We start from the raw sequence: 25657 nt of genomic DNA on the forward strand, positions 1-25657 counted from the left end.
AATCTTCCAGAAGAAAGCACCATTTCCGATACGGAATCGGCGTTAGGAATTTGAAGAAGAGGTGAGTTCTTCCAGATTGCTTCCGGAAGGGCGCCTTGCACACTTGCACGCCGGCATTCTTCCAGAAGATTTGGAACACGTAGATGCAGCCTTTGTGAATGTGGCCTAAGTACTTAAGATGTGACAGCCAAAGTATTGCCATGGATCAGAAAATGGTTGGAAGACAGAAAACAAGGAGGAAGAAATAGTCAATTTTCATTATGGCAGAAGGTTAACAATAGCTGTGCCAAAGGTCTGTATAAGGCTGGTAGACAATATATTTACTAACAATGTGAAGAGGATGACCATATTTACAGGTAACAAATTTATTTTGGCTAGTCAAGACTGGAGAGGGCTGTGAGAAGTTTCACCAAGATCTACCTAAATTAGGTCAACTGACAGCATGATGGGAGATTAAATTCAATTTTGATGCCAAGCAGTACACATTGTAGGGAATACCCTGAACCACTTATATCCCTTATCAAGTATTTTACATTTACTATCAGATGAGAGATCCGGTCTGCTCAGTGAAAACCTCTCTCAGTGTGCAACAGTGACCAAGAGCAAACTGTGACGATGTACACAGAATGAGACATGAAGTACTGACACTGTACACTGAATCACAGAACACCAGAACTTGAAGGGACCTCAAGAGTCATCGAGTCCATTCCCCTGCCCTCATGGCAGGAGCAAGCACCGTTCTGACCATCGCTGATGGACGTCTATCTAACCTGCACTTAAATACTTCCAGTGATGGATATTCCACAACTTGGAATGCTGTATCTATATAGAAACTGAACCTGATAGTTTTGTCACGTGCTTCATATGCTGAGAATGACCCAGTGAGTCTTCAGAAAGCTTGTGTGTAATGCAAAAAATTCCATGGAGCAGTATTCACGATAAATTCTTTTCACTCACATAACTTGATAATTTCAGGAAAGGAAATTTACCAAATAATCTGCTTGGCTTTTGTCTGTTGAGGAGGTGCGGAGGGATGGGGAATTTGTTTAAGTAAAATAAATTTAAACAGTTCGCTGCACTCTTTCCTCATTTCTGACTCCCGGATGCCATCCATGTGGCATTATTTTACTCAGTGCCCATGAAATTGATCTGAGGTTGAAAGAGGTCAATCATAAGACCTTGGGTTTCAGTTGCTGAAGCAGATAAAGCCAATTTAAGCATAATACTACTCAAAGCAAGCATGATTCAAAAGGTAATTTTTATAGTATATGCAAGGCCAATTGAAACCCACAAGAATTATTTTTATATTCTAACACTTTACTTTCTGTCACTCAGTTAAGAGCACTATAGTTGTTCTAATAAATGTACCATCTCAAAGTACAAGGAATCTGTAAAACTATGAAAGAAAATCTGGGGAGATAACATTTACCTATTTGGCCCAGAGCTAGAATTACACTCTGGAAAGCATGCACGCATTTATCATATTACTACAGACAATGTCAACCATTACACAGTTTTAAAGAATTGTTTGTTTATTGTAAAATACATAGTTACAAATTAAGGCACTTTTAAACCATAACAGAATTCTAAAAACCTAACCAGTTGCCAAACTGTTCAAGTCCAAAATTTTCTCTGCTCTAGCAACAATAGCATCTATTGTGTCAAATTTATTAAAAATCCAAATGTAAGACTTCAAATTTTTAATAAAAAATAAATCTAATAATGATGAACAATTTCATTACCACTATTTTTATTCTAGATTAGAGAAACTGAAACAGACTGCATGGCATATCTCCTAAGAAATAAAGTACGTTTACACATGATGAGAAATTAAAACCCAGTGACTAACTTATTGCATCACTATATACTGCTGAGTCCTTTTTACCATCCAGCAGTCCATCCTAGCCTAGTTTTCCGGAGAAATATAATCCTTCATGCAGATATTCAAAGAATTGACTCAATTTATTTGAAGTCTAAATCAAGACCTCTTTCCATGCCAGGTTAGGTTTTCCAGGGCTGGGTTCAGAACAACAATTATTTATGCACAACTGAATCTGGTCAGTAACTCAAAACCGAAGGTTGATATGTTTTTTTAACCCTTAATATTGTCAGATATTTAAAATGAGTTATCTGTAATCTTCATTAAGATTAATATATTTTTGTTATGCACTTTATAACACTGGAGTCTGCATTCTCAAATCTTTAAAAAGGCAAAAAACCAAATCAAACCAAACCAACAAAAAAAAAACAAAAACCACACTCTTTCTCAGAGCAGTCAATTGAGTAAATTAATTGCAGCCTCCATGACACTAAAGTTACCAAAACCCTAGGGGACATGTGAACTCTCTTCACTGAGGATTACCAAGATGATATGCATAAAAAACTGACTCCCTTATAATTAACTTAATCCACCAGATTTTTCAGTTCTGTTGCCAGATTAATTCAGTGGGACTACAACATGTGACGTAACTGTTTCCTTCCACTGAAAAATCAGATACACCAAGTCCTTGAGCGTTCAGTAACCAAGCTAATAAAAGCTGAGTAAAATACTTACAGATCAAGGAAAGAGTTGTACATTAAAAAGACAGTAAGTACAAGATGCTTACAGAAACTTTGAGCAGAAAAAAACCTGATGATGGCTCTAAGCTTTAAAAAAAATCACAAGTGTTAAAAATCAGAGTATTGTTTATATACAGTAGTAGGTACATATCAAGTTTTTCTCATCTTGATAAAACAAGCCTATTAAGATTCTCTCTTATTAACATTTTAGCTGTAGGAGTTTTGCTGGAATTTTACACATTGCCACTGGAACACAGCTAAAGCTACGTGTCTAACAGCAACAAAAAAACTGTATGTGCAAACATGCCTCATTGCTTTGGGCTTACATTCTGTGTAGATACTACACAATTTATGAAAGTACACTGTTCAGAAACAAAATATAAAAATCCTAAAGAAATGTTAAGTTAATTAAGGCTATGTCTACACTAGCCCAAAACTTCGAAATGGCCCTGCAAACGGCCATCTTCAAGCTCACTAATGAAGCACTAAAATACATATTCAGTGCCTCATTAGAATGCTGGCAGCCGCGGCACTTCGAAATTGACGCGGTTCGCCACCGCGTGGCTCATCCAGATGGGGCTCCTTTTCGAAAGGACCCCACCAACTTCAAAATCCCCTTATTCCTAACAGCAGATAGGAATAAGGGGATTTCGAAGTCGGTGGGGTCCTTTCAAAAAGGAACCCCATCTGGATGAGCCATGCAGCAGTGAGCCGCATCAATTTCAAAGTGCCACGGCTGCCGGCATTCTAATGAGGTGCTGAATATGTATCTGTAAACTTCGAAATGGCCATTTTGGGCTAGTGTACACACAGCCTAAATGAATTATCACACAACGGTACAACAGTTTCTGATGGACAAAGCCCAGAACTGTTTAATTATTAACTGAAAAGGGATTGCATGTATAAGGAAGATACAGTATCTATATGAATACTGAGTACTACAGAAGTCGTATGTAGAAGAAAGAAGAGCTTCAGATCTGTTTCCAGTGGCAGCATTCACTGCTCTGGAGGAAGTGTATTCAAAAGAGGCTTGCAGAGACATCTTCCCAACACCTTAGAAGTTTAGGCCTCTGCAATTGTACTTGCTAATGGTGCTCCCAAACGATAAAGATATATTTAATGCTGGTCACAACATTCACTTTAGCTGATATCCTGAGAGTAGTTGGAGTACAGCGTTTTACCAGTTATATTCAGCTATAAAAGCTCAAAATCAAGCATGTTCAAATAACATCATCAAATCTTTGATAAAAGGTGACCTTTTCACGTAAAGTAGAAGGCAGAACAAAGAACAGATGGGTTTATGGAACCCTTAATGTAGTAATACAAGCAAATTGTCTCCTGATCCATTCACACTAAAGTAATACATTGGATTCAATATTCATCATGTAAAAAAAAGGCACTTGAGGTGTCGCCACACAAACAGATCCCCCAATGCTGAGGGCAGCAATTGCTTGGATAATTTCCTACATCCAGTCAATTCAATTTAAAAACACAGAACCATTGAGCTTAGAAGCTCACTCTCATGCTCATAGCAGAAGTACTGAACTAGAAGGTTGGAGGTGAACATCTGACACGTCTCAAAGAACCATTTCAACACGCTGATCTGCAGCTAGAGTGGTAGAACATTTGAACACAATAAAGCTAACGGCCTCTAATTCACCTCAGTTCAGTCTTTTTTTTTTTATCCTACTGAAGTCAGGAGACAAAAACATTTTACACATTAAATAGTAAACTGACTGCATGCATGCACGCACACCTGGAAAACTGGAAATACCGTGTTCCAAATGTGATGAACTCTGGAGGCTTTAGGCCCTTGTCAATGTTAGTGATTTGCTCTCTCACTGACAACATCCTGAAGACGTTTTAATAAGACATCATCATTTTCCTGGCAGAGCCGTTTTGCTGGAGAGTCACTGTCAATTGTAATTGCTCGTTTCTTACCCCTGTGTTCGCCTTGTTTTATCATATTGTTGATGTCCTTCAAACTCTGTCAATAAGATATTCATAATTAAAAACAAACATTCAAGCCACTAAAATTAGTCAGTGTTGCTCTCAGTTTTCTGTTGCAGGAGTGGCAGTGATCGGTATGTCTAAAAAGCCTGTTACACTGCCCACCTCTACACTCTCACTGAATGCCTGTGAGATGGCTTCCTCCCCTCCCCACTCTGCTGGAATGCTTATGGAGATAAATGGGCTGTGAACAGCTAGAAGATCAGAAGAGCTCCCACAAGCATCTAGGACCCTGATCAGGCAGCAATCACATGCCCAAGGCATGGACACTCAGCACCTATGGAGCAAGGACTCTGATTAGGCAGCAATCACATGCCTCATGCACGGTCACTGCCTGACATGGGGTTTGACCAGCCAGACATGGTCAAGTCATCTCCAGCCACAGACCAGAAAGAGAATGTCTTTAAAAGCAGGTAGGAGCTTGGTGTTCAGGACCTGGCTCACTAAATTGCACCTCCCAGGAAGGCCATTTGCCTGGACTGCCTGGCTAGTGGTCTACCACGTTGCATTCTATTGTGCCTCAGGAAGACTTATCTCTAGTGCAGTGTCCATCGCTGTGCTGAGAAGCTAACCCTCACAGAATCCTGACTTCTCCAGTGCCTGGGAGAGCAAGTATAAGTATGCAAGTGTGAATGTGACCCCTTCTCCCTGCTTTCTTGAGCTTAGTTATCAGTGTAATAAACATGGTTCTTTATGCCAGACTCTGGTGGGTCATCAGTCCTCCCTAAAGCTTAGCAGCGGCCCAATCTTGGATAACATTTTCAACATGGTGTCAAAACAGCTTTCCTACTCTGGACAAAGCAGCTCCCAACTGTGTAGCACCAAGTGTTTTTTCCTTTTACTTCCAGAACAGCAAGGTCAGCTTGAAGAAAGTCTTTGCAGCACTCTTATGAAAAACCCCAGCGCCAATAAGATATTTGGAAGAGGGAGAAATCTCTAAGCTTTGCAATCGTTAAAGGTGTGAAGTGACTGCTTTACCTTGGAAGGGCTCCCATTAAACTTATACAGTAAAGCAGTCTGAGGCGTCAGGCAGGCACCATTCTTGTGTGGTGAAACATAAACGGCGTGTTGCTGGGATATCCGACGAGGAGACACTGGCTGCTGCTTAATGTTGGGAAACGGTGAAAGTGGAGGAGCTTCCATCTTTAAGAAAAAATGGTAGACGCACAATGTGCATGCTGGAATCTACCTGACACACTTTTAAAATAAATAAATAAATGAAAAACCTATCCATTTTTATCAATGTGTCCTATTGGCCTTCTGTTCCAGGTTATAGTTATATTCTAGTAGTCCAATTCAGCATTCAGTCTAGACATCACAAAAGAAACTATTTCCCCCCCTTTTCACACAGATAAACTCAGAGGCACTTAAATGCCGTTCACTTTCCCGTATCAACATAGTATTCACTCAGCTTCTGTTCCATTTCAAACAATAGCATGTTAGAAGGTCAGACAGCAATCTTGCTGCTGCAGTATGTTATAGCCCACAACTATGTGATTATTATATTTATGCAACCACACAGTAAACATGATCAGATGATGCGGTAGACCCATTTCATGTTGACTATTAGAGAGTGGGTTTAACAGGTAAGATGTATAAAAGCCTACAACATTTGTGATCTACAGGGCAGTGACAGCAATGCTGTTTTTAAAAGCTGACATTTTGTGTCTAAAAGGCAATAAAACTATGAATCAACATCCATGTACACTTCCAGACATATCCAAAACTAGAAATATTTTACATACTACATGATCCTGGTTTGTGACATCATATTTGAGAGCAAATGATTTTACTCTTTCTACATAGACGGCATTGTAAAATTTTATCAGATCTCCTCTCTCCTCCTTTCCTGATTCACTGGAGTTCTCCGGTGTTGCTCTTGTAAGTGAACGACACACTTTCCCAGCAGGGTCTATGATAGGAGGAAAAAAAGTCACAGATTTATAACTCAATGTCAGCAATCTAAATGACATTTTTAAGGTACAGTGCAGTTACACTCTATGTAAAGATGCCACTTATAAAAGAGTTAATGAAACAATTCAGAGATTACTCATGTGTTGTAGTAATGGACGTTCTTCAAGATGGTTACCCCTGTGGGTGCTCTGTGCCCTGTACTTGGAGATTTGTGGAAGCAATAACTGGTTGGGTCATGCATGCACAATCTTATACTGCTCTATGCGGTTACATAGTGGAGCATGACCAGTCAGCAATTAGTTGTTTTTCTACCACAGAGAATCTATGGCTACATCTACAGGGTCAACTTTCGAAAACCACTGTTTGCAAGATGACCTTTCGAAATTGCATGTCTACACACAAAAAGTGGATGGAAGATGAGATCCAATTTTTTGAAAGACTATCTCACTTTCAAAAAGGGAGCATCCACACATCCCAGGGCACTCTCAAAAGAAAGGGTCAGGAAATGCAGCAGACAGTGTCACATGGCAGACAAGCCCTTGTGGGGGCTGCAGCCTGCTGCTCCATTAAAGGACGCCTCCCAAGCCCTGCCCTGCACATGCTGAGGACTGCTTTGCCACACACAGCACAGCACAGCAGACTCCGTGCAGGGACCGGACGCTTGCTCCAGTGTCACATGAACCCCAAGCAGGTCCCCGACTGGGAGCTCCTCGAGGCTGTGGCCATCCTCCAGCACCTCCGGGCCGGGGGGGGGGGGGGGTGTCACCCACACAGCTGCCTTCCTGTGGGCCACCTCCATGGGGTCACTCCTGTGCCCCATCCCTCAGGTGATCCAGCACCTGTGGGCCTATCCCATCAGCAGCAACTTGTGGGACTGGCTGGTGCTGGGGAACTGGGACAACGACTGCTGGCTCCAGGACTTCTGCATGACCAAGTGGACATTTCTGGAGTTATGTCACTGGCTTGCCACAGCCCTCTGGCACAAAGACACCCAGATGCAGCCCATGCTCCCCCTGCAAAAGAGGGTAGACATTACCCTGTGAAACCTGGCCACCCTGGAGAGCCACCACTCAGCTGGCCACCAGTTTGGGGTGGGCAAAGCCACCGTCGGGGCTGTCTTCCTGGAGGTGAGCCATGCTCGGGTCACACACCCACCATGAGGATGGGGGAGGAGGATCCTGGGCTTGGGGGAGCCTACAGGAGTGGGTGTGGAACACCCCACCATGCACTCATGGTGTGTCCTCTCTCCACCCCATGCAGGTTGTCAGGGCCATAAACAGTGCCCTCCTGTGCCAGGTTGTCTGTCGGGGATCTCAACATTACCCTTACATGATTCAAGGAGCTGGACTTCCCCAACTGCTTTGGGGCTCTGAATGGGACCCACACTGCCATCCAGGCCTCGGACCACAGCATGGATGCATCTGTCAACCACAAGGGGCAGCAATTTGTGGTGCTCCAGGCCCTCGTGGACACTAAGCGGCAGTTTATGCATATTTGTGTGGGCTGCTCCAAGCAAGCCCACAATGCCCAGGTATTCAGAAGCTCCTAGCTAGGCTGCAGGAGAAGACATACATCCCCTGGCAGGACCTCCTGGCTGGGGGCACCACCATGCCCCCCTGCACCTTGGCCGATGCCATGGGTATCCCCTTGCACCCGTGGCTGATGTGGCCCTATACTGGACACACTGACCCCAGCCTGGGCATTTTTAATGACCATCTGAACGGAGAATAGAACATAGTGGAGCAGGCATTTGGGTACCTGAAGGGATTTTTCGGTGCCTACTCATGCAGCGGGAAGTCGGCTTCCCCAACTTGCTGGTCAAGGTGGGGGCCTGCTGCACTCTCCCCAATACTGTAGAGAGCAGGCATGAAAGTGTTCATGCAGGGGTGGGCTGCAGAGGACGGGCCCAGCTATGAGCAGACAGCCCCATGCTCCATGTTGCCAGGTGCACCCAAATGGGGTGTGAGTCAAAGAGGCACTCAGGAAGGCCTTTATCCAGGGGCCCCACTGACCCAAGCCCAGGCACCCTCCACCCTGACCACTGCCATGCATGCAACCCTTACTGCCCCCCGCCACTGCTGATCCACCAGTGCTTGGGACACAGGGGTGGCTGTAAATAAACTCTTCATAATTAACTGCTGAACTGTTTTCATACCAGAAACTCAACAAGGGATACAAACAAAGACAAATGGAGGGAAGGGAGAAGAAACTATGTACACTATATGTTGGGCAATGGTGGGGGCACCAAACTTGGAGGCAGGGTTCTGGGCTGGGGGGAGGGGGGCCTTAATCCTCTGCAAGGATGGAGGGTCGGGAGCCATGACAGCTGTGTGAACCCCTACCACCCCGAGTCCAGGGTCCCCAGTGGGGCTGGGATGAGGCCAGGACTATGGGAAGGTAGGGGTGAGGCAGAAGTGCTGCAGCTGCGGGCTCGGTGGGGGAAGCTGGCTCCATGTGGCCCGCCAGGCCACAAGCAGCTGGTCCAGTTCCAGCAGGGTAGTTGGAGGGAAGTCGTATGGGATCAGGGCAGTGAGGTCAGGGGCTGCGGGGGGAACTGCTGGGAGGAGCTGTGGGGGGGGGGGGGGTCGTTATGGGAGTGGCTGGCGTGGGAGTGGGAGGCTGGGACAGGCAGGCGGTCATGACCTAGGTGGGAGTGTCAAGGGTGCCCACCACCTGGCCCCAGGCCTACCACTCCATCGCCAGCCACTCCCGCAGGACAGCTGTGCGGGTGGTGGTGGCCTCCTCCTCTTGTTGGCTCCACCGCAGAGCCCCATTGTGGCCCTGTGTGGGTGCTGGAGGTGTGGGGGAGTGCCCCGGCCCCTTCACTGGGCTGCAGGGCTCCCCAGCTCTGTGGACAGGGCTCAGCCAGCCCCCGGCGAAGGTGGAGCCGTGGAGACACAAGGAGACAGAGGGATGACATCAGTCTTATGACCTGGCCCTGGGGGCTGTTCCTGCAACTCCCTGTGGACCCCTCCTTCCCCCATCCACTGGCCTGAAGGCGCTGGGGGACCCTGTCCACTGAGGATCCCCAGATGGGTGGGGTATGGCAAGGCTTTGGTCAGCCATCCCAGGGCATGTGGCCAGTGGTGCTGTCCATGAGGGCGGGTGCTGAGTGCCGTCTATGTCCCCTCTCCCGGGCCTGGGGAGCAAAGCTGTCTGGGGTGGGACTGGACTAGGGATGGTGGGCATGTGAACCACCCACTGCTGGCTGTGGCTGATGCAGGAGCCTCCTCCCCACACGCTGGGGAGTCTGAAGTGCCTAGGGCCTACCTGAGGGTACCTCCAGGAACTCAGTTTAGGCCCAGGTGGAGGGGGCCCAGGTAGCTGACCCAGACGGGATGGCAATGATGAGGGCCCTGTTGCTGCAGCCCTTTTCATCACTGGTGGCCTCGGTCTCATGACCTATCCACTGGGGGCTGCTGCCACCCGCAGGTCTCACCAAGCCTTCAGGCTTGGTCTCTGTCTTGTGCTCTGGCCAGGCAGTATCCAGGATTGCAGTTGAGAGGACTGCTTCCTTTGCACCAGAAGGAGGTCCAGCTTGTCAAAGTGGGGGCAGCCGATGGGCGCTGCCCCTAAGTGTCTGGCTGCATCCCGGGTTCAGCAATAGGCCTGCCACAACTCCTTCACCTTCGAGCAGACCTGGTCTGGGGTGCAGGCAGGGTGGCCCTGAGAAGTCAGGCTGGTGGAGAGATGGCTAAATGCCGCTGCGTTCTGGCACCACACGGTGGTATGGAAGAGAACTTCCTCCTTCCCCCAAAGTCTGAGCAGGTCCCTCATCTCATCTCACTCCAGAAGGGGGTCCTTTTCTTTGGTCCCAGGCTGGGGTCCTGGGAGATGGCCGTGGTGAAGGTGGACTTGCAGCTGTCGCTCTTTGGTGCGGCGAGGCCATGTTGCATAGGGAGCATAATCTCCCTGCAGCCAGAATGCTCTCTGCTTCCTGTCATGGGGTTTCTGGGTCCCTGTGTCTTTAAACACATCAGGAGGCAGAGACCATAAAGCCAGGCTCATGCTGGCAGGGGCATCTCTCCACTTGAGCTGTCCAGTGCCATGGAGGACCCCCTCTTTCGAAAGAGCAGCCCATGAAGCATCTACACATGTTCTTTTTTAAAAGAGGGCACTCTTCTTCCTGATATGGGAGGAAAAGAGCGATTTCAAAAGGCAGGCTGTGTTCTTTCAAAATTCCTTTAAGAACAACAATTTCTGCATGTAGACGTGCTGTGATCTTTTGAAAGAGACACTCCTTTCGCAAATTATTTCGAAAGCACCTGCTAGTGTAGATGCGGCCTATGTGAAACTCCAAAGTAGAGGGGAGGAGTAAAGATAGTAAAGTACCCACAGGGACAAACATCTCAAAAGTGCCTCAGCTACTGCATCAGGTGAGTAACATTTTCTTTGAAGAATGTCCACGTTGGTGCTCTACTTTAGGAGATTGTTGGGCAGTGCCACTCATTGGAAGGAAAGGGCTTTGGAATTGTGCTACTGATGGTGGATAACACTATGAGTCCAAAGTTAGTATCTAATGGTGACTGGTGCTCTATAGTATACTATTTTGCTGATGCCTAAGGTGCTGCTCTGCAAATGTTGATAATGAGGACATTGTTGAGAAAAGCTATGGATGCTGAAAGTGCTCTGGCATAGCATGCAAGGATGCTTATTGGGGCTTGTAAACAGAGCTCTTGGTAACAAAGGTTGATACATCTTGATATCTTCTTGCTTGCTTTGAGTTGGCTCTCCCATTGAATTTTCTATTACATGGATAAGTATAGGTTAAACTTCTGTAATCCTCGTGTTCTCGCAGTGTCAGTGACTCCACAGGTGATCCAGTGCTGGAGTGTTCACAGAGAAAAACCAGTGGGCTGGGGTACCACCTCAGGGTCAGAGTAGCAGAAAAATGACATCATTGGAGATTGTGGAGAAATCACTGGCTACCAGTCCAGGAAGCATCAGGACTGGTTTGTTGAGAACAATGTGAAAGCCTTTAGGGCCTGGCAAAGTGACATCAACTGCACAATGTAGAGAGAAGCACATGGCGGGGCCAAGGCTGAAGCCCAACGTAAAACAAGGGCTCTTAGAAACTAGTGGTAGACCAAGAAGGCATGAGAACTCCAGCATCTTGCAGCCCTCAATGATACAAGAGTTTCTTCAATCCTCCAAAACTGTTTATGGACCAAGAAACCATAGAAGCCATCCCGAGATCAAAGGAGGGTTCCCAACTCTTGAAAGACAGTGAAGCCATTGTTTTTCATTGGAAGAAGCACTATAATGAGATCTTGAATCACCCCTCCACTGTGGTCATAGAAGCCCTTGACCAAATCCCTCAGCGACTGCCTAGGGATGATCTTGCAATACTTCCTACCCTGTGTGAGGTCCAAGCTGCCATCAAAGCAATGAAGTGGAACAAGGCAACTGCACCAGACAGAATCCCTGCTGCAGTCTTCAAAGACGGCAGGTCAGAACGCCACAAACAACTCCACCACCTGATTTTCAAGATCTGAGATAGGGAGCAGATGCCCTAACAGTTCAGAGACCTACTGATCATCAGCCTCTTCAAGAAGGGTGACAAGTCAGACTGTAGAAACCATCATGGAGTCTCCCTCCTGGCAATGGGAGGGGAAATCTTAGCTCAAATCTCGGCAAATCAACTCCTGCCACTCTTAAGAAGAAATTCTCCCAGAATCCTAGTGCAGCTTACAACCATTCCGAGGAACAGCAGACATCATCTTCACTGCCTGGCAACTGCAAGAAAAATACCATGAACAAAAGTAAGCCTTAAACATACATTTCATGCTCATTATGGACAGAGGCAATACAGCTCCGTCAAGTGCCTTCAAATGATGCTTGTATGTTGTCCAGGTTTCGCATGCATACAGTAGCAGTGGAATAACCACTGCATGGTACACAGGGAGTTCTGTCTTAGCATAGATGTCACAGTTCTCGAAGACTCTCTGTTTCAGGTGGGCAAAAGCAGAACTTGCACAGCTCAGATGAGGCTGGATTTCCACATCAGTGCCAACTTTAGTGGAATGACGACTTCCAAGGTATGGGAAATGCCCCACATTTTCCAGCAGCTCTCCATGGACTTCAATAGACAGTACATGAGATTGTTCTGTTGGCGAGGGTTGGTGGAGCATCTTGGTCTTCTGATGTTCATTATGAGGCCAAGATTCATGTATGCTTTGGCGAAGGCACTTGGCTTTGGCAAAGACAGTGTGGCAGGCTGAGGCCTGGGAAGAAAATACAAGAAGAAAAAACAGGATGGTTTTGAGCTGGCCATCAGAGTGGGAGCAGCTGGGGAGGAGGCTGCCCTAAATCAATTAGGGCCAGGTGGTTCGACTTAAACCTACCTTTAAAACCCTTTCCCCAGCAAAGTAAGGGCGGGGGAGAGCGTGAGAGGCAAGGCGATCAGAATAGTGGAAGAGAGAAAGGTTGAGAGGAGCAGAGGAGAATATCAGGACCACCAAAAACAGCAGGGCACTGGGGTGAGGAACTTCAGCAGTGAGTGTGTGGCCTTCCTAGTCCTGGGCACTCCGGGCTCAACCGCAGGTTGGGAAAGAACTGGTCATCCAGCTGGAGCAGATCAAGAAGCAGGACCCACTGCTGCTGAGGCCTGAAGATGGCATCAAGAAGAATCTTCTGGGGAAGTGGACCATAGAAAAGAGCTGCTGCACCAAGGGCTAAGGGAGTCAGCCCTCCTTAGTAGCAGCTGCGCAGGGTCCTTGGGCTGAAACCAGGAATGAGTGGGTGGGTGCCAGATTCCCCCCAGACCACCTCTCACCCCAGAGAGGGCAATTGGGCCCTTAAAGTGGGACCAGTGGACTAAATAAAGACCTGGGGTCCAGGAGTACAACTGACTTTGGCACAAAAGTCTGAAGGGCTATGGGAGAAAGAGCAGCAATCATGCTGTCATCTGCATATTGGAGGTCTATGATGGAGCTCTTGCTTTTAGTCTTCAGTCTCCTGAGATTGAAAAGCTCATTTGTTCTACAGACAATCTTCACCCCATCTGGAAGCTTGCCATCAATGAGGTGAAGGGTCACAGCGTTGAAGAATGGAGATGGGGGAATGACGCAGCCTTGTTTGACCTGTTTTGAGCTCAAAGGGGCATTTTGGGATCTGTTACGACTGCCACAGCATTGACCAACATTGCTGTGAAGCAGTCTCAAGATGCTAATGAATTTTTGGGGCAGCTCATCTTTGAGAGGATGATCCATAGGGTGCTACAGTCAAGCAAGTCGATCATCCATCTAGCCCAGTATCATGTCTTCCAATAGTGCTTCAGAGGGACTGAAGAGAACAAGTGATCATAGTAGTAGGCATCCTTCAGTCTGCATAGACTATGGATCACGCCCTTTATAGTTTCAATTGAGGGCTTCATTTACAGCGTCTACTGTGACTGTGAAGACCCACACGAAAGTGGCAGTCCTTGCTGCATATCTTGCAGATGTGGTGGGTGTCTGGCAAGTCCTTAGTGTGCCTTCTTTGCGCTCACTTCTCCTCTGCTAGCTGTCTGATCTTCATCTCGCCCTTCTGAAGGCCCTTGTGTAACCCCTGCCTCCATCTGCTGCGGTCGTCTGCTAGTTCTTCCCAGTTGTCCAGCTTGATGTCTGCAAGAGAGACCTCAGAGAGGTAGACATCTTTGTAGCGCAACTGGGGGCTTCCGGGAGGTCTTTTGCCAGAGGCTAGCTCACCATACAGGATGTCTTTTGGAATCCTTCCATCATTCATCCTGTGGACATGGCCAAGCCAGCAGAGCCAACGCTGCCTGAGGAGGGTGTGCATGGTTGGGATTCCAGCTTGCTTGAGGATGGCGGTGTTGGTCACTCTGTCCTTCCATGATATTCCAAGGATGCGCTTGAGGCAGCGCAAGTGGAAGACGTTCAGCCTCTTTTCCTGGCGGGCATACAGGGTCCAAGTCTCGTCGCCATAAAGGAGGGTGCTGAGGATGCAGGCTCTGTAGACTTGCATTTTGGTGTGAATGTACAGCTTGTTGTTATTCCACACTCTCTTGCTGAGTCTGGACAGAGTTGTGGCCCCTTTTCCGATCCTCCTATTTAGCTCAGTGTTCAACAACAGGGTGTCAGTGATGGTGGACCCGAGGTAAACGAACTCGTGGACGACCTCTAACATATAGTTGTCAATGCTGATTGATGGGGATTCAGCAACATCCTGACCGAGTAAGTTTGTCTTCTTTAGTAATCATAAAGCAATCCATTCCTTGTCACTCATTTCCAGCTTCTGGCACACAGAAACCAGGGACACTCTTTCCTACCCATCCCCATTAATAGTGATTGATTAACTGATCCTCCATGAATTTAGTTGTTTTTTTTTTTTGTTTTTTTTAAAAAACTCTGTTATAGTCTTGGCCTTCACAACAGTGTCTGTCAGAAGTCCACAGGCTGGCTGTGTGTTGTGTGAAGAAATACTTCCTTTAATTTGTTTTAAACCTGCTGCCCATTAATTTCATTTTGTGACCCCTAGCTCTTGTGTTACAAAGAGGAACAAACAGAATTTCTCATCTATTTTCTCTGTATTCCCTCCTTAGCTGTCTGTTTTCCAAGCTGAAAAGTCCTGGTCTTATTAAGCTTGCATCATAAGGAAGCTGTTACACACCCTAATAATTTTTGTTGTCCTTTTCTGAATGTTTTACAATCTTAATATATCTCTTTTTTGGATGGGTCATCCAAATCTGCATGCAGTTTTCAAGATGTGGGCATACCATGGATTTATACAGAGAGTTGTTATACAGGGATTTATATAATATAAATACTTTTTTTTTTTTTAAACAATACCTTATGGTATTATCTGTCTTACCTGTCCCTTTCATAAGGATTCCCAATATTCTGTTTGGGGTTTTGTTTTTTTTTTGGACTGCCACTGAACACTGAGTAGATGTTTTCCCAAGAACTAGCCACAGTGATGCCAAAAATCTTTCCTGAGTGGTAACAGGTAGACCCCCCATCAGTTAGACCCCATCATTTTAAATGTCTAGTTGGGATTATGTTTTCCAGTGTGCATCACATTGTGCTTATCAACGTAAGGTTTCAATTGGCATTTTGTTGTTGTCACTCAGTTTTGAAAGAACCTTCTGTAGCTCTTTGCAGCCTGCCTGAGTCTTAACTATCCTGAATAGTTTTGTATTATCTGCAGATTTTGCCAACTCACTGTTTAGTCCCTTTTTCCAGATCACTTATACATAAGTCCCAGAACAGACCTTTGGGAGACACCACTGTTCCTCTCTCTCGCCGTTCTGAAATCAGATAATTTATACCTACACTTTGGCTGTGTCTGCACTAGCCCAAAACTTCGAAATGGCCACGCAAATGTTTACTAATGAAGCGCTGAAATACATATTCAGCGCCTCGTTAGCATGCGGGTGGCTGTGGCATTTCAAAATTGATGTGGCTCGCCGCTGCGCGGCTCATCCAGACAGGGCTCCTTTTCAAAAGGACCCCGGCTACTTTGAAGTCCCCTTATTCCTAGGAAATGGCCTTCATTAGTAAACTTCGAAATGGCCATTTGCATGGCCATTTCAAAGTTTTAGGCTAGTGTAGACGTAACCAGTATGACTTATTGGCATCACAACAGAGAAATACACTGGTAACGCGTTACAGTTCATTCATGAAGGTATGTGTTAAAGTGTCCCTTACTGCTGCTGCCTCAGCTTGGTCACTGGTGGATGGTTGTGTAGGCAGCTGCGAGTAAGCCCTGCATATGGCCTCAGCTTCGAAATTCCAGATGGACGGGAAAGTTTCCCGGCTGGATTCACAAATGTGCAAAACAGCACATGCTGTAATCACAGTGGAGACATTGGTTTCAGAAAGATCCAAATGGGCCAATAAGCATCTGCACCTCGTTTTTAAATGGCCAAAGGCGCATTCAACCACCATTCTGCACCTGCTGAGTCTGTGACTTAAGTTTTCCTTGCTGGAATCCAGGGCTCCTGTGTAGGACTTCATAAGCAAAGTAGCAGAGGGTAAGCAGGGTGGCCCAATATTACAATAAGCATCTCCACATCACCAATCATGATTTTCTGGTCTGGGAAAAAGTCCCATCCAGGAGCTTTCTGTACAGCCCAGAATTTCTGAAGATGTGCACTTCATGAACCCTCCCTGACAATCCAACATTGATGTTGGTGAAGCAACCTTTGTGATCTACCAACCCCCGCAACACCATCAAGGAGTACCCCCTTCAGTTTATATAGTCAGCGGCCAGATGGTCCGGCCCATGATGGGGATTTGTGTGCCATATATTGCCTCACTGCAATTTGGAAACCGCTGGGCAGCAAAGCCATCCACTATTGTCTGTACATCTCCCAGGGTCAAAGTCTTCCTGAGGAGATGCCAACAGACTGCATGGGCCACCTGCATCACCATGGATCCCACTGTAGATCTGCCCAACTCGAACTGGATTTGCCACTGACCACTAACTGTCAGGAGTTGCAAACTTCCACAGAGTGACTGCCACTCACTTCTGAACTGTTAGAGCCAACCAATTCTTGTGTTGCTGTGCTTGAGGCTGGGGGACAGCACATCACAAAGTTCCACAAAAGTGGACTTGTGCATGCGAAAGTTCTGCACCCACAGCTGGTCAGTCCAGGACTCCAACATGATGTGGTCTCACCAGTGTGTTGATCTCAGGAGTCCAAAACCGCTGCACCACTGTCAGCAAAGCAGTCAGGGCAGCCAGCAGCTGAGAGTTCTTGGACCACAGTTGGGAGATTTGCTCTTCAAAACCGTTATCATCATCATGATACTGAACCACCACCAAGCTTTGTGATTGAAGGCAAAATTGCACGACAACGAATGTGGTTGCTGAAATGACATGCACTATGAGTTGAAGCATTTGGGGTCCATGTTTGTGCTGGAATGCCACAGCAGGAAATGCGTCAATCTCCAGTTTGTTCTTGTGTTGTTACTATGCGCTCTGAATCCTGGGACAGTGCTTTGCATTCTGGGATTCAAACATGAAACACCCACAAGCAACAGGGACTAAGGCACTGTGGGATAGGTACCCACAATGCACTGCTCACACTGTCGAACTTGAACAGGATAATGGGGACGCAGAAACTTGACATAGAAAAATGGTGGGCCAAATTTCAAGAAGCTTTGTGGACAATTCGAATTCATAAGAACAAGGTTAAAAAATCAAATTTATTAAAATCAATTTTATCTCACAGTGTAGATGCACCCTAAGACACCTTACGCTGGAACAGGAGCCAGACCAAACCTGGATTTAGGACACGCAAGTTCCATTCCCCACTCTACCACTCATCTGCTTTGTGACACTTGGGAAGATAGGACTTCTCTTCCCATCAAGAGGGGGATTAACATCTAACTAGTGTGGATGTTAGCTAAAAGGCACAGAAGCGATAACTTAAGTGAAAAGTTAGGTCACATGCATTTGGACAGAAATGACATCGTATGGTTTGAAAACTAGCTAAAAGATCAAAAACAACAACAATTCTGACTTGACACCACTTGGTCGGCTGATGTCAGAAAAAGGGCATTGAAACTCAGGGTCAACAATTCATGTTTGCTAGTCTGATACCGAAGGAAGAAGGGTAAATAAAAATTGGTATTTAAAAAAACAATTATGTAAATCAATTTTTTTTTAAAAATTGTAAATAATTTCTTTTTTTTTTTTTTTTTTTAAAAACAAACCTATTTGAAATAAAATTTTGAACTATGAAAACCGACATTAAAACCTAACCTTCCTATATAATCTATTAAAATAATCCTAATAAAAAATAATATGCAGGAAGTATGTTTGCTACCAAGGTTTTAAACTAGGAATCGGAAACCTACAGTGTGCAAGCTGGAGCCAGCCCCCCGCTTGCTTGATCCAGCCTGCAGCAATGCTTGGGGGCTTCCCCACCTGCATTTGGGCTGGAGCATGAGAGGAACCCTGGTGCCCCAGCGTGTGAGTTGAGTGTTGTTTTTTTTCCACCTGCTTCTCAGTTGGGGGCCATTATCAGTGAAGAAATGTCTTTTCTACGTCCCAGCCTGCACAGCATCTATCAGTGTCTTTTTATTTCAATATTGATGCTTTTTTAAAAGTTTAGGATGAAATTAAGTGCTAATATTTTCCTCTCTGCAATTAAATGCAACTGTTCTAGTGGTCTTTACCACACACATTAGTTCTTTAACACTCATTTTAAAAACAGCAAGTAAACTTTATGAACTTACCACCACCTATCATCTCTGCATCTTGGGTTAAGTATATATTTTCTGATATAACCTTTTTGGGATTATTTTTCAACAAAACACTCCTGTAAACCTGCAGTATATGGGGGAAAATGAAGATGTTAAGTAACACAAGAACCTCAAACTTAGATTAAATCAGGGTAAATGTATGCAATATTCAATCTTGAATATAAATACAAGCCTACTTGAAAGAGAACTTGTATCAAACATTCATCTACAGGTGAAATAGTGTTATTTACTCACATTGCTGTTTGCCTGTGGCTGGTTTCTGTAGCTTTTCATTATGTCTTGAAAAGTTCTTTCCTCTTTGGTCACCTGAAAAGGACAAAAAACCAACTGGAATTATTTGAACAAAACATGAAGAATTATGACAAATTACAGAAAGTGTGTTTATTTAGGCACCCAGGGCTGTGGTGGGAAGATGTGCCTCTCCCCCACTCCCAAACCTGCTGCAGCAAGGGAAGTGCCTCTCTCCTAGTGCCCTCCTACAGCCTGCATCCCCACCTAAAGCCCTCATCCCAACCCTCTGTCCTAGGCCAGAGACCTGTCCTACACTCTAAACCCCTCATCCTGCCCCCACCCCATAGCCTGCACTCCAGGAGGAGCCCTCACTTCCAGGCATGCCAACCCTCTGATCCAGCCCTGAGCTTTTTCCTGCACTTCAAACCCCGTGACCCCACCCCTGCCATGTATCACCTCCATATTGGTGCACATAAAATTAATTCCTCACATGCATGACAAAAAGTAGAGTGTATGTCCTCTCTAGCAGACAACTGAACAGTATGAATGGGCTCAAAAGAGGAGTGCCATCCAGTTCTGAATCAAAAGTGTATGAAAAGCAAAGGAAAAGAAAGACTTCTGGGCCTTATCAACACCTTGGAAACAGTTCACCACCCTAGTAAGAGATCAAGAGTAAACCAATTGGATAGTAAATGTTCAGTTTATTTTATTAGTTGCTGGAAATGACTTAAGATCTGACGCTTCCAAAACAACACATTACCTTTGCCATAATGTAAAAGGCACAAAGGAGGAGTTGATCCAAATGCCTGTCTTTCATTAGATCAGTACAATGAACTAATGTGAACTCAAAACATGTCCATATCTTCCTGCGCAACTCAGTGGAAACATCCAGTTTTAAGCACAAATCACGCAAGCGCACACTTGCCAAATGATACACCTGTGAGGGAAAACAGCACAACAAAGAATGAAGCTAACTGAATCTTGATTCTAGTTTATTACAATTGAGAGTCTTAAAACAACAAAGCATACCAGCAACTACAAGGAAGAATGCCAGAAAGCAGTCTGAGATGGATGGGCTGTATGTACTCCAAGTCCATGATTAAATAGCTAGGTAAGTACTGCTACCTGTCAGTTTTCAGCAACATTTGGATCTCAGCTACAGCTCTTTGTGTTTTAGCTCCAGGCAAATCCTCCACAGCATCAAACACAAACATTCAAAAAGTTAAAGCAGGGAAAACAACAAATCAGAATCCTATTTAGCAAAATATAATTTGTCTTCATGACCAAGAAGTGATGTACAGCTTGTGTGCCAATGAATATTAGTTTGCGTGCCACTCTTGGCACACGTGCCGGGGTTGCCGACCCCTGATCTATATTATATCGCACATTCCTTTATACAAAGCAACAAATTAGAGAGGATAAAAATGAGACTCCATCAGCTAAAACATAATCTAATGAAAAGTATTACATTTATCAAAAGGTACCATCCTACCAGTTTCTGAAAATGGTTCTTCTTAGTAGAATGTGTTCAAATACTGAGTTGTCATCTCTGCCTTGCAGTTTTCAGAAATACAAAGTTTGATCCAGCTGGCCAATATAATTTGACAAGCATTGTACCTAAACTACTCAACCTAGCTGACCCCTCCCAATGAGCAGGAAGTGTTGGAAGTTCTTTCCCCTCATTATGAGGGCTAAGAATAAACAAGATATTTTTATCTGGAAGAGTAGACTTTTAATTATCTCTTCTATTGAAAAAATTCTAAGAGACACGCAGAAGAGAAGATATTACTTCCAACAGAAGAGATGATAGAACAGAATTTTCAGAGACAGGAAAGAAACCAAAAATAAGAGTGTGCATCTGAACACTGATCAGTTACAAGAGGACAGTCTTCCCTTCAGCATATCTGACACATGCAGCTGAGGAAAGAGAGATGACAATTCCCAAGTCCTAGTTTAAAATCCATTACAGGAAAATGAGTTCAAAGATTTAGGAGAAAAAACACCCTTATTTGAGGAGTTGTTTCAGCCTACAGGGTCTATGAGCATGATCTTTCTTTGAGAATTTTGGCAAAACACCTAAGGCAGGGGTCAGCAACCTGTGGATCTTTATAGAGTTATTTGCAGATCCAGATGCTGACTCCTCTGCAGCTCTGGATGCTGGAATGATCCCGCCCTGCTGCTCCTAGAACAATAGCTCATATCTCCAGTCTGGCCAGTGCTCGACTCTCCCTCCTCCTCTCAAGTCTGGGCAGGGCAACAGGTGCAGAGGGAGGCTGGCCCTTTTGCTGCACCTGTGTGTTTCAGCACAACTCTCCTTGTGGGGTCCAGATCCCATCTAGGCTCAAGCAGAGCATGGTGTGGCAGGCTGCAGCGAGTGGGGTGCTGGTCCAGACAGGTATGGCAGTTACATTTCCCCATGCCTGCTGCAGTTTTAAAATGGGAATTTCTCAAAATGTTTTTGGTTCAAAACTGAAAAGAGAAATTTTTTCATGGACCACCTTCTGCCCTTGCATTTGTGAAATGATAACATCTCTTTGGGAGAGTCATCCATTGCTTTTATGGAAAAATAACATTAGGAATGTGTTTAATGTATTTTAATTGCCTTTCGGTATGATTTAGTAACTGGAAATAAAGGAGAGATGGGTAAATGCTGTAGTGGGATACAATAAAGAAGTTAGAGACTAGGAGAAAATTAGTAACATGTTTCAAAGAGAGACATTTTAAAACAAAATAGAAATGTAAGATTATGAGCTGTTATTTCCACACAAATGCAAAGAACACCCATTGTAAATAAGATTACTATACTGTATGCTCCTAAATTGACCCCCTTTGGATTCCCAATTAATTTCTGATACTCATTGGCCACTAGATAGGACTGATGTTGGACCTCACTAGGACTCAGAAAAGGGTTAAATATTTACATGGATAATGAGCACATCCATAATTACATTATATCCTTTCAGTACAAGAGACAATGTAATTGCAAATGCTTAAGCTTCAGATGATATCAGAAGTCAACCTCTAGTTGACTGGGTTTAGGAAGAAGCTTCTCCTACAGTCAGGCTATTTCATACCTATTCGGTATGAGTTTTTTCCTACCTTCTTCTGCAGCATTGTCAAACAGTTTGCTGGGCTGAATGGATCACAGATCTGGTCTAATATGGCAATCCCCAGGGATGAAAGTAAGTTTAATTTTATTTCCCAGTATGTATTTGGGTGGAGATGACAAATCATTGTGTGCGTGCTGTTTTTAAAATATAGGTTGCCAAAAGTATGGTTTGACGTTATTTATTAAGACCTGTCTCTCATTCATGTGCATTAGAACGTAAGAATGGCCATACTCCTTGTCTTATTTTCTATCCCTTTTTTAATAATACCTAACATCCTATTTGCCTTTTTGACTGCCGCTGCACACTGCATGGATGTTTTCAAGGAACTATCCAAGATAACTCCAAGATCTCTTTCCTGATTAATTATAACTAAATTAGCCCCCATCATATTGGAAGTATAGTTGGGGTTATTTTTTCCCATGTGCATTACCTTACACTTATCCACATTATGGTTCTTGAAGTATTCATTTTGTAACCAAATTTGAAAAAAACAAAAAAAAACAGCTCTTCTTGCTATTTTGGCTGCAGACCCCTACACTAACAAGTCAGAGCTTGTCTGCTATCTGCACCTTCAGTAGAGCTGGGAGGCAACAAGAATAAGGAACCAAAAAGCACCAACATGCTGCCTGTCAACTAAGTAGATCAGAAAACAACCAATCTGACCTTAATTAGTGGATCTGAAAAGTGATTTTTAGTAATAGGTTTTAAAATAATTTTCTGGCTCAAGTGCCTTTATTAGTAAAGAAAGAAAGAAAAAGTAACTGAATAACAAAGGAGTATGATGGAACAGTTTTCTGAGAGACAGATAAGTTTATATATAATCAAGCATTAACATAATAGAATACCTGGTCAATAAAAGATTACTGCACCCACCTTGTCTCTCTTAAATAAAGACAGACACTTAATACAAAGAGCCTCTTAACCAGGATATTTACCTTTCTGTAAAATAGTGCCAGGGAGCCAGTTTTCTTTGGTTTACTTCCTGCTGACTGGTGTGCTTCCTGTGCTTGATTCATACGGGAATGGTTTGGAGAGGCACCAACTAAAGCTTGAGCAGTGAGAGGTACTTGTCCATGACTCTCCACTTTAGGTTGTTGAGATAAACTCACTGAAATGGGAATCAAGGTGATCCCTCCAGTCTCACTTGCAATACCTTTTTGAAAGCATATATTTTGTAGAAACACATTATTTTGTAGACAAGCTGCACAGTGTAATTTCACATACAATCAAAATTCACAGAAACATTTAATATTAAGGAAGATTGTTCTGCAGTGTTTGAGGTCAAAGGAATATTTGTTTCTCTGGCAGTGCATTCATAAAGGAACAACTTTATCATATTCTTGAAAATACTTAAAGTGAGAGACACTACAGCTTGCACCTCCCTGGTCTGCAACCCTCAGGACCTGACTTGCCCTGAATGAGGGAATTTGCCAGACCAGGGGAGGTACCCTACTTCCAGACCCCCAGCCTTCCAACACTTCCTGCCACCAGGTCCACTTTCCCCGCTGGCCCCCCACCTCCAGCCCTGATGGCTCCCTTATCTCTGGCCGTGGCCAGGCTGTCACTGGGGGATGCTAGCACCAGCCCTGACCAGGCTGTCAGTGGGAGACACTAGTTCAAGCCTTGGCTAGGCTGCCAGATATCCAGTGATGTTGGCTCCAGCCCCAGTTGGGCTGTCGGATATGGCCCCAGTCCTGCAAATGCTGACTCCAACACAGGGGACACAAACCCTGCTGGGCTTGCCTGCACAGGGCTGCTGGCCCCCTTGTCACAGGGCTCCTGCACAGCAGGACTCCCAGCCCTCGTCCCACGAGCCTCCCAGCCCACGGCCTCTGGTTCACTAACATCATACCAACTCTCTGAGTTTAGTAAAGTCTGCTTTCTTGAAACCATTGTATTTATTTTGCTGTTCTCCATTCTACCCTTCCTTAAGATCACAAACTCTTTCATTTCCTGGTAATTTTCACTGAAGCTGCCTTCCACTTTCATCTTCCCTATCAGTTCCTCCTTATTTATTAAAATCAAATCTAAAACAGCCTCCCACCTACTAGCTTTCTCTGCCTTCTGAAATAAAAAAAAAAAAATTCTCCAATACATTTCAAGAATTTATTGGATAATCTGTGCCCTGCTGTTTTTTTTTCTCAGCAGATGTCTGGGTAGGTGAAATCCCCCATGACCATCAACTCTGTGGTTAGGATGATTTTGTTAGTTTTTCAAAAAATTGACAAAGCAAGGAGATCTGTGAACCAGGACTGTCTGTCATGCTGAAGCAATGAGGATGAGCTTGGCCCAATCCACCTTGAGAATGACCTTATGATTGACTGCAACAGGTGGAAAAGTTACAAAAGAATTGACTACCAGCTGTAGTGGAAAGCTTCAGACAGAGATCCTGAAGAACAGAATAGCTGAAACTTTGTTCTCCCTTATCACAAAAAGATCAATCACAGGGATGTCCCATGTTGCAAAGCTGACATGGAGCACACTCTCCTCCAGGGACCATCCCTGGCTCAGGAAGAAAAGCTAGCCACGATGGTCTGTCAGACTACCCTGCATACCCAGCAAGCAGATTTCTACTGGAGGATGTCTTCAGTGCAAAATTGCAACAGGTTGATTGCCTCCAGGCAAGTAGCCCCTTGTTTGTTCACACAATATCACCATGGTGGTACTGTCAGTGAGTACGTGAACCACTGTATCCCAGAAGGTAAGGCACGTATAATGGATGGCCCCAAGTTCCAACACTTTGATACAAAAAGAGGATTCCTGTCCAACCACTGGCACTGCACCTTCAAAGAGTCCAGAGGTACCCACCAACTCACAAGGCAAGCATTAGTAACCACTGACTTGATCTGAAAAGGCTAAATGGACTAACACACACATTGTGTAGGGACTCCCATCAGCATAAGGAATTTGAGGGAAGGATAGTTTAGTGGTTAGAGCACTGGCCTTGTATTGCGAGTTCAGTCTTTAAGAGGGCCATCCAAGGGTCTGGGGCAGGTTAGATTTAAACAACAAAAACCTGTTGGTGATAGGCCGTGCCATGAGGGCAGTGGACCAGACTCTGATCTCTCAAGGTCCCTTTCAGTTCTAGGAGATGTGTATATCTCCATGTTTCAACCTAGGACTGGTGAAGGAACATACAATCGTATCTGATCCAATCCCACTAAGAGACAAAACCCCACCCTAAGATTTTTATCAAACATTGGCCACCACGGGAAGTAAAGAAACACATTGACAGAACCAGACAAGTACCCAGAAGTCACCTACTTCATGACAGCCCAACAAGGAAAATAACAGAACACCACTTGTTATCACCCATAGTCCTCAGCTTAAACCCCTTCAGCGCATCACTGACAATCTACAACCTCCACAGGAACATGACTGGGACTCTTCAGTTTAGAAAAAGAGGAGACTGAGGGGGGGACATGATAAAGGTATATAAAATTCTGACAGGTGTGAAGAGGGTGAATAAGGAGAAGTTATTTACTCATGCCCATAATACAAGAACTAGAGGACACCAAGTGAAATGAATGAGTAGCAGGTATAAAACTAATAAAAAAGTTCTTCACTCAGCGCACAGTTAACCTGTGGAACTCCTTGCCAGAAGAGACTGTGAAGGCTAGG

The 25657-nt window shown here is 44.8% G+C and overlaps 1 protein-coding gene across 2 annotated transcripts in view; it reads right to left on the reverse strand.

The window, feature by feature from the left end:
* Positions 1-3289: 3289 nt before the first annotated feature.
* Positions 3290-25657, reverse strand: part of RBL1 (RB transcriptional corepressor like 1) — a 99591-nt gene continuing 77223 nt past the window's right edge. For both annotated transcript variants that reach the window (XM_075011414.1, XM_075011415.1), the window contains 7 exons: positions 22972-23189; positions 19687-19863; positions 18930-19001; positions 18669-18759; positions 6315-6481; positions 5548-5712; positions 3290-4546 (listed from right to left, as the gene is read on the reverse strand). In XM_075011414.1, the coding sequence (XP_074867515.1) occupies positions 4382-4546; positions 5548-5712; positions 6315-6481; positions 18669-18759; positions 18930-19001; positions 19687-19863; positions 22972-23189 (1055 nt within the window). In that variant the 3' untranslated portion in view covers positions 3290-4381. The remainder of the gene's footprint in view (positions 4547-5547; positions 5713-6314; positions 6482-18668; positions 18760-18929; positions 19002-19686; positions 19864-22971; positions 23190-25657) is intronic.

The sequence above is a fragment of the Carettochelys insculpta genome, chromosome 17, assembly GCF_033958435.1.
Source record: "Carettochelys insculpta isolate YL-2023 chromosome 17, ASM3395843v1, whole genome shotgun sequence".
NCBI classification, from domain to species: domain Eukaryota; kingdom Metazoa; phylum Chordata; order Testudines; family Carettochelyidae; genus Carettochelys; species Carettochelys insculpta.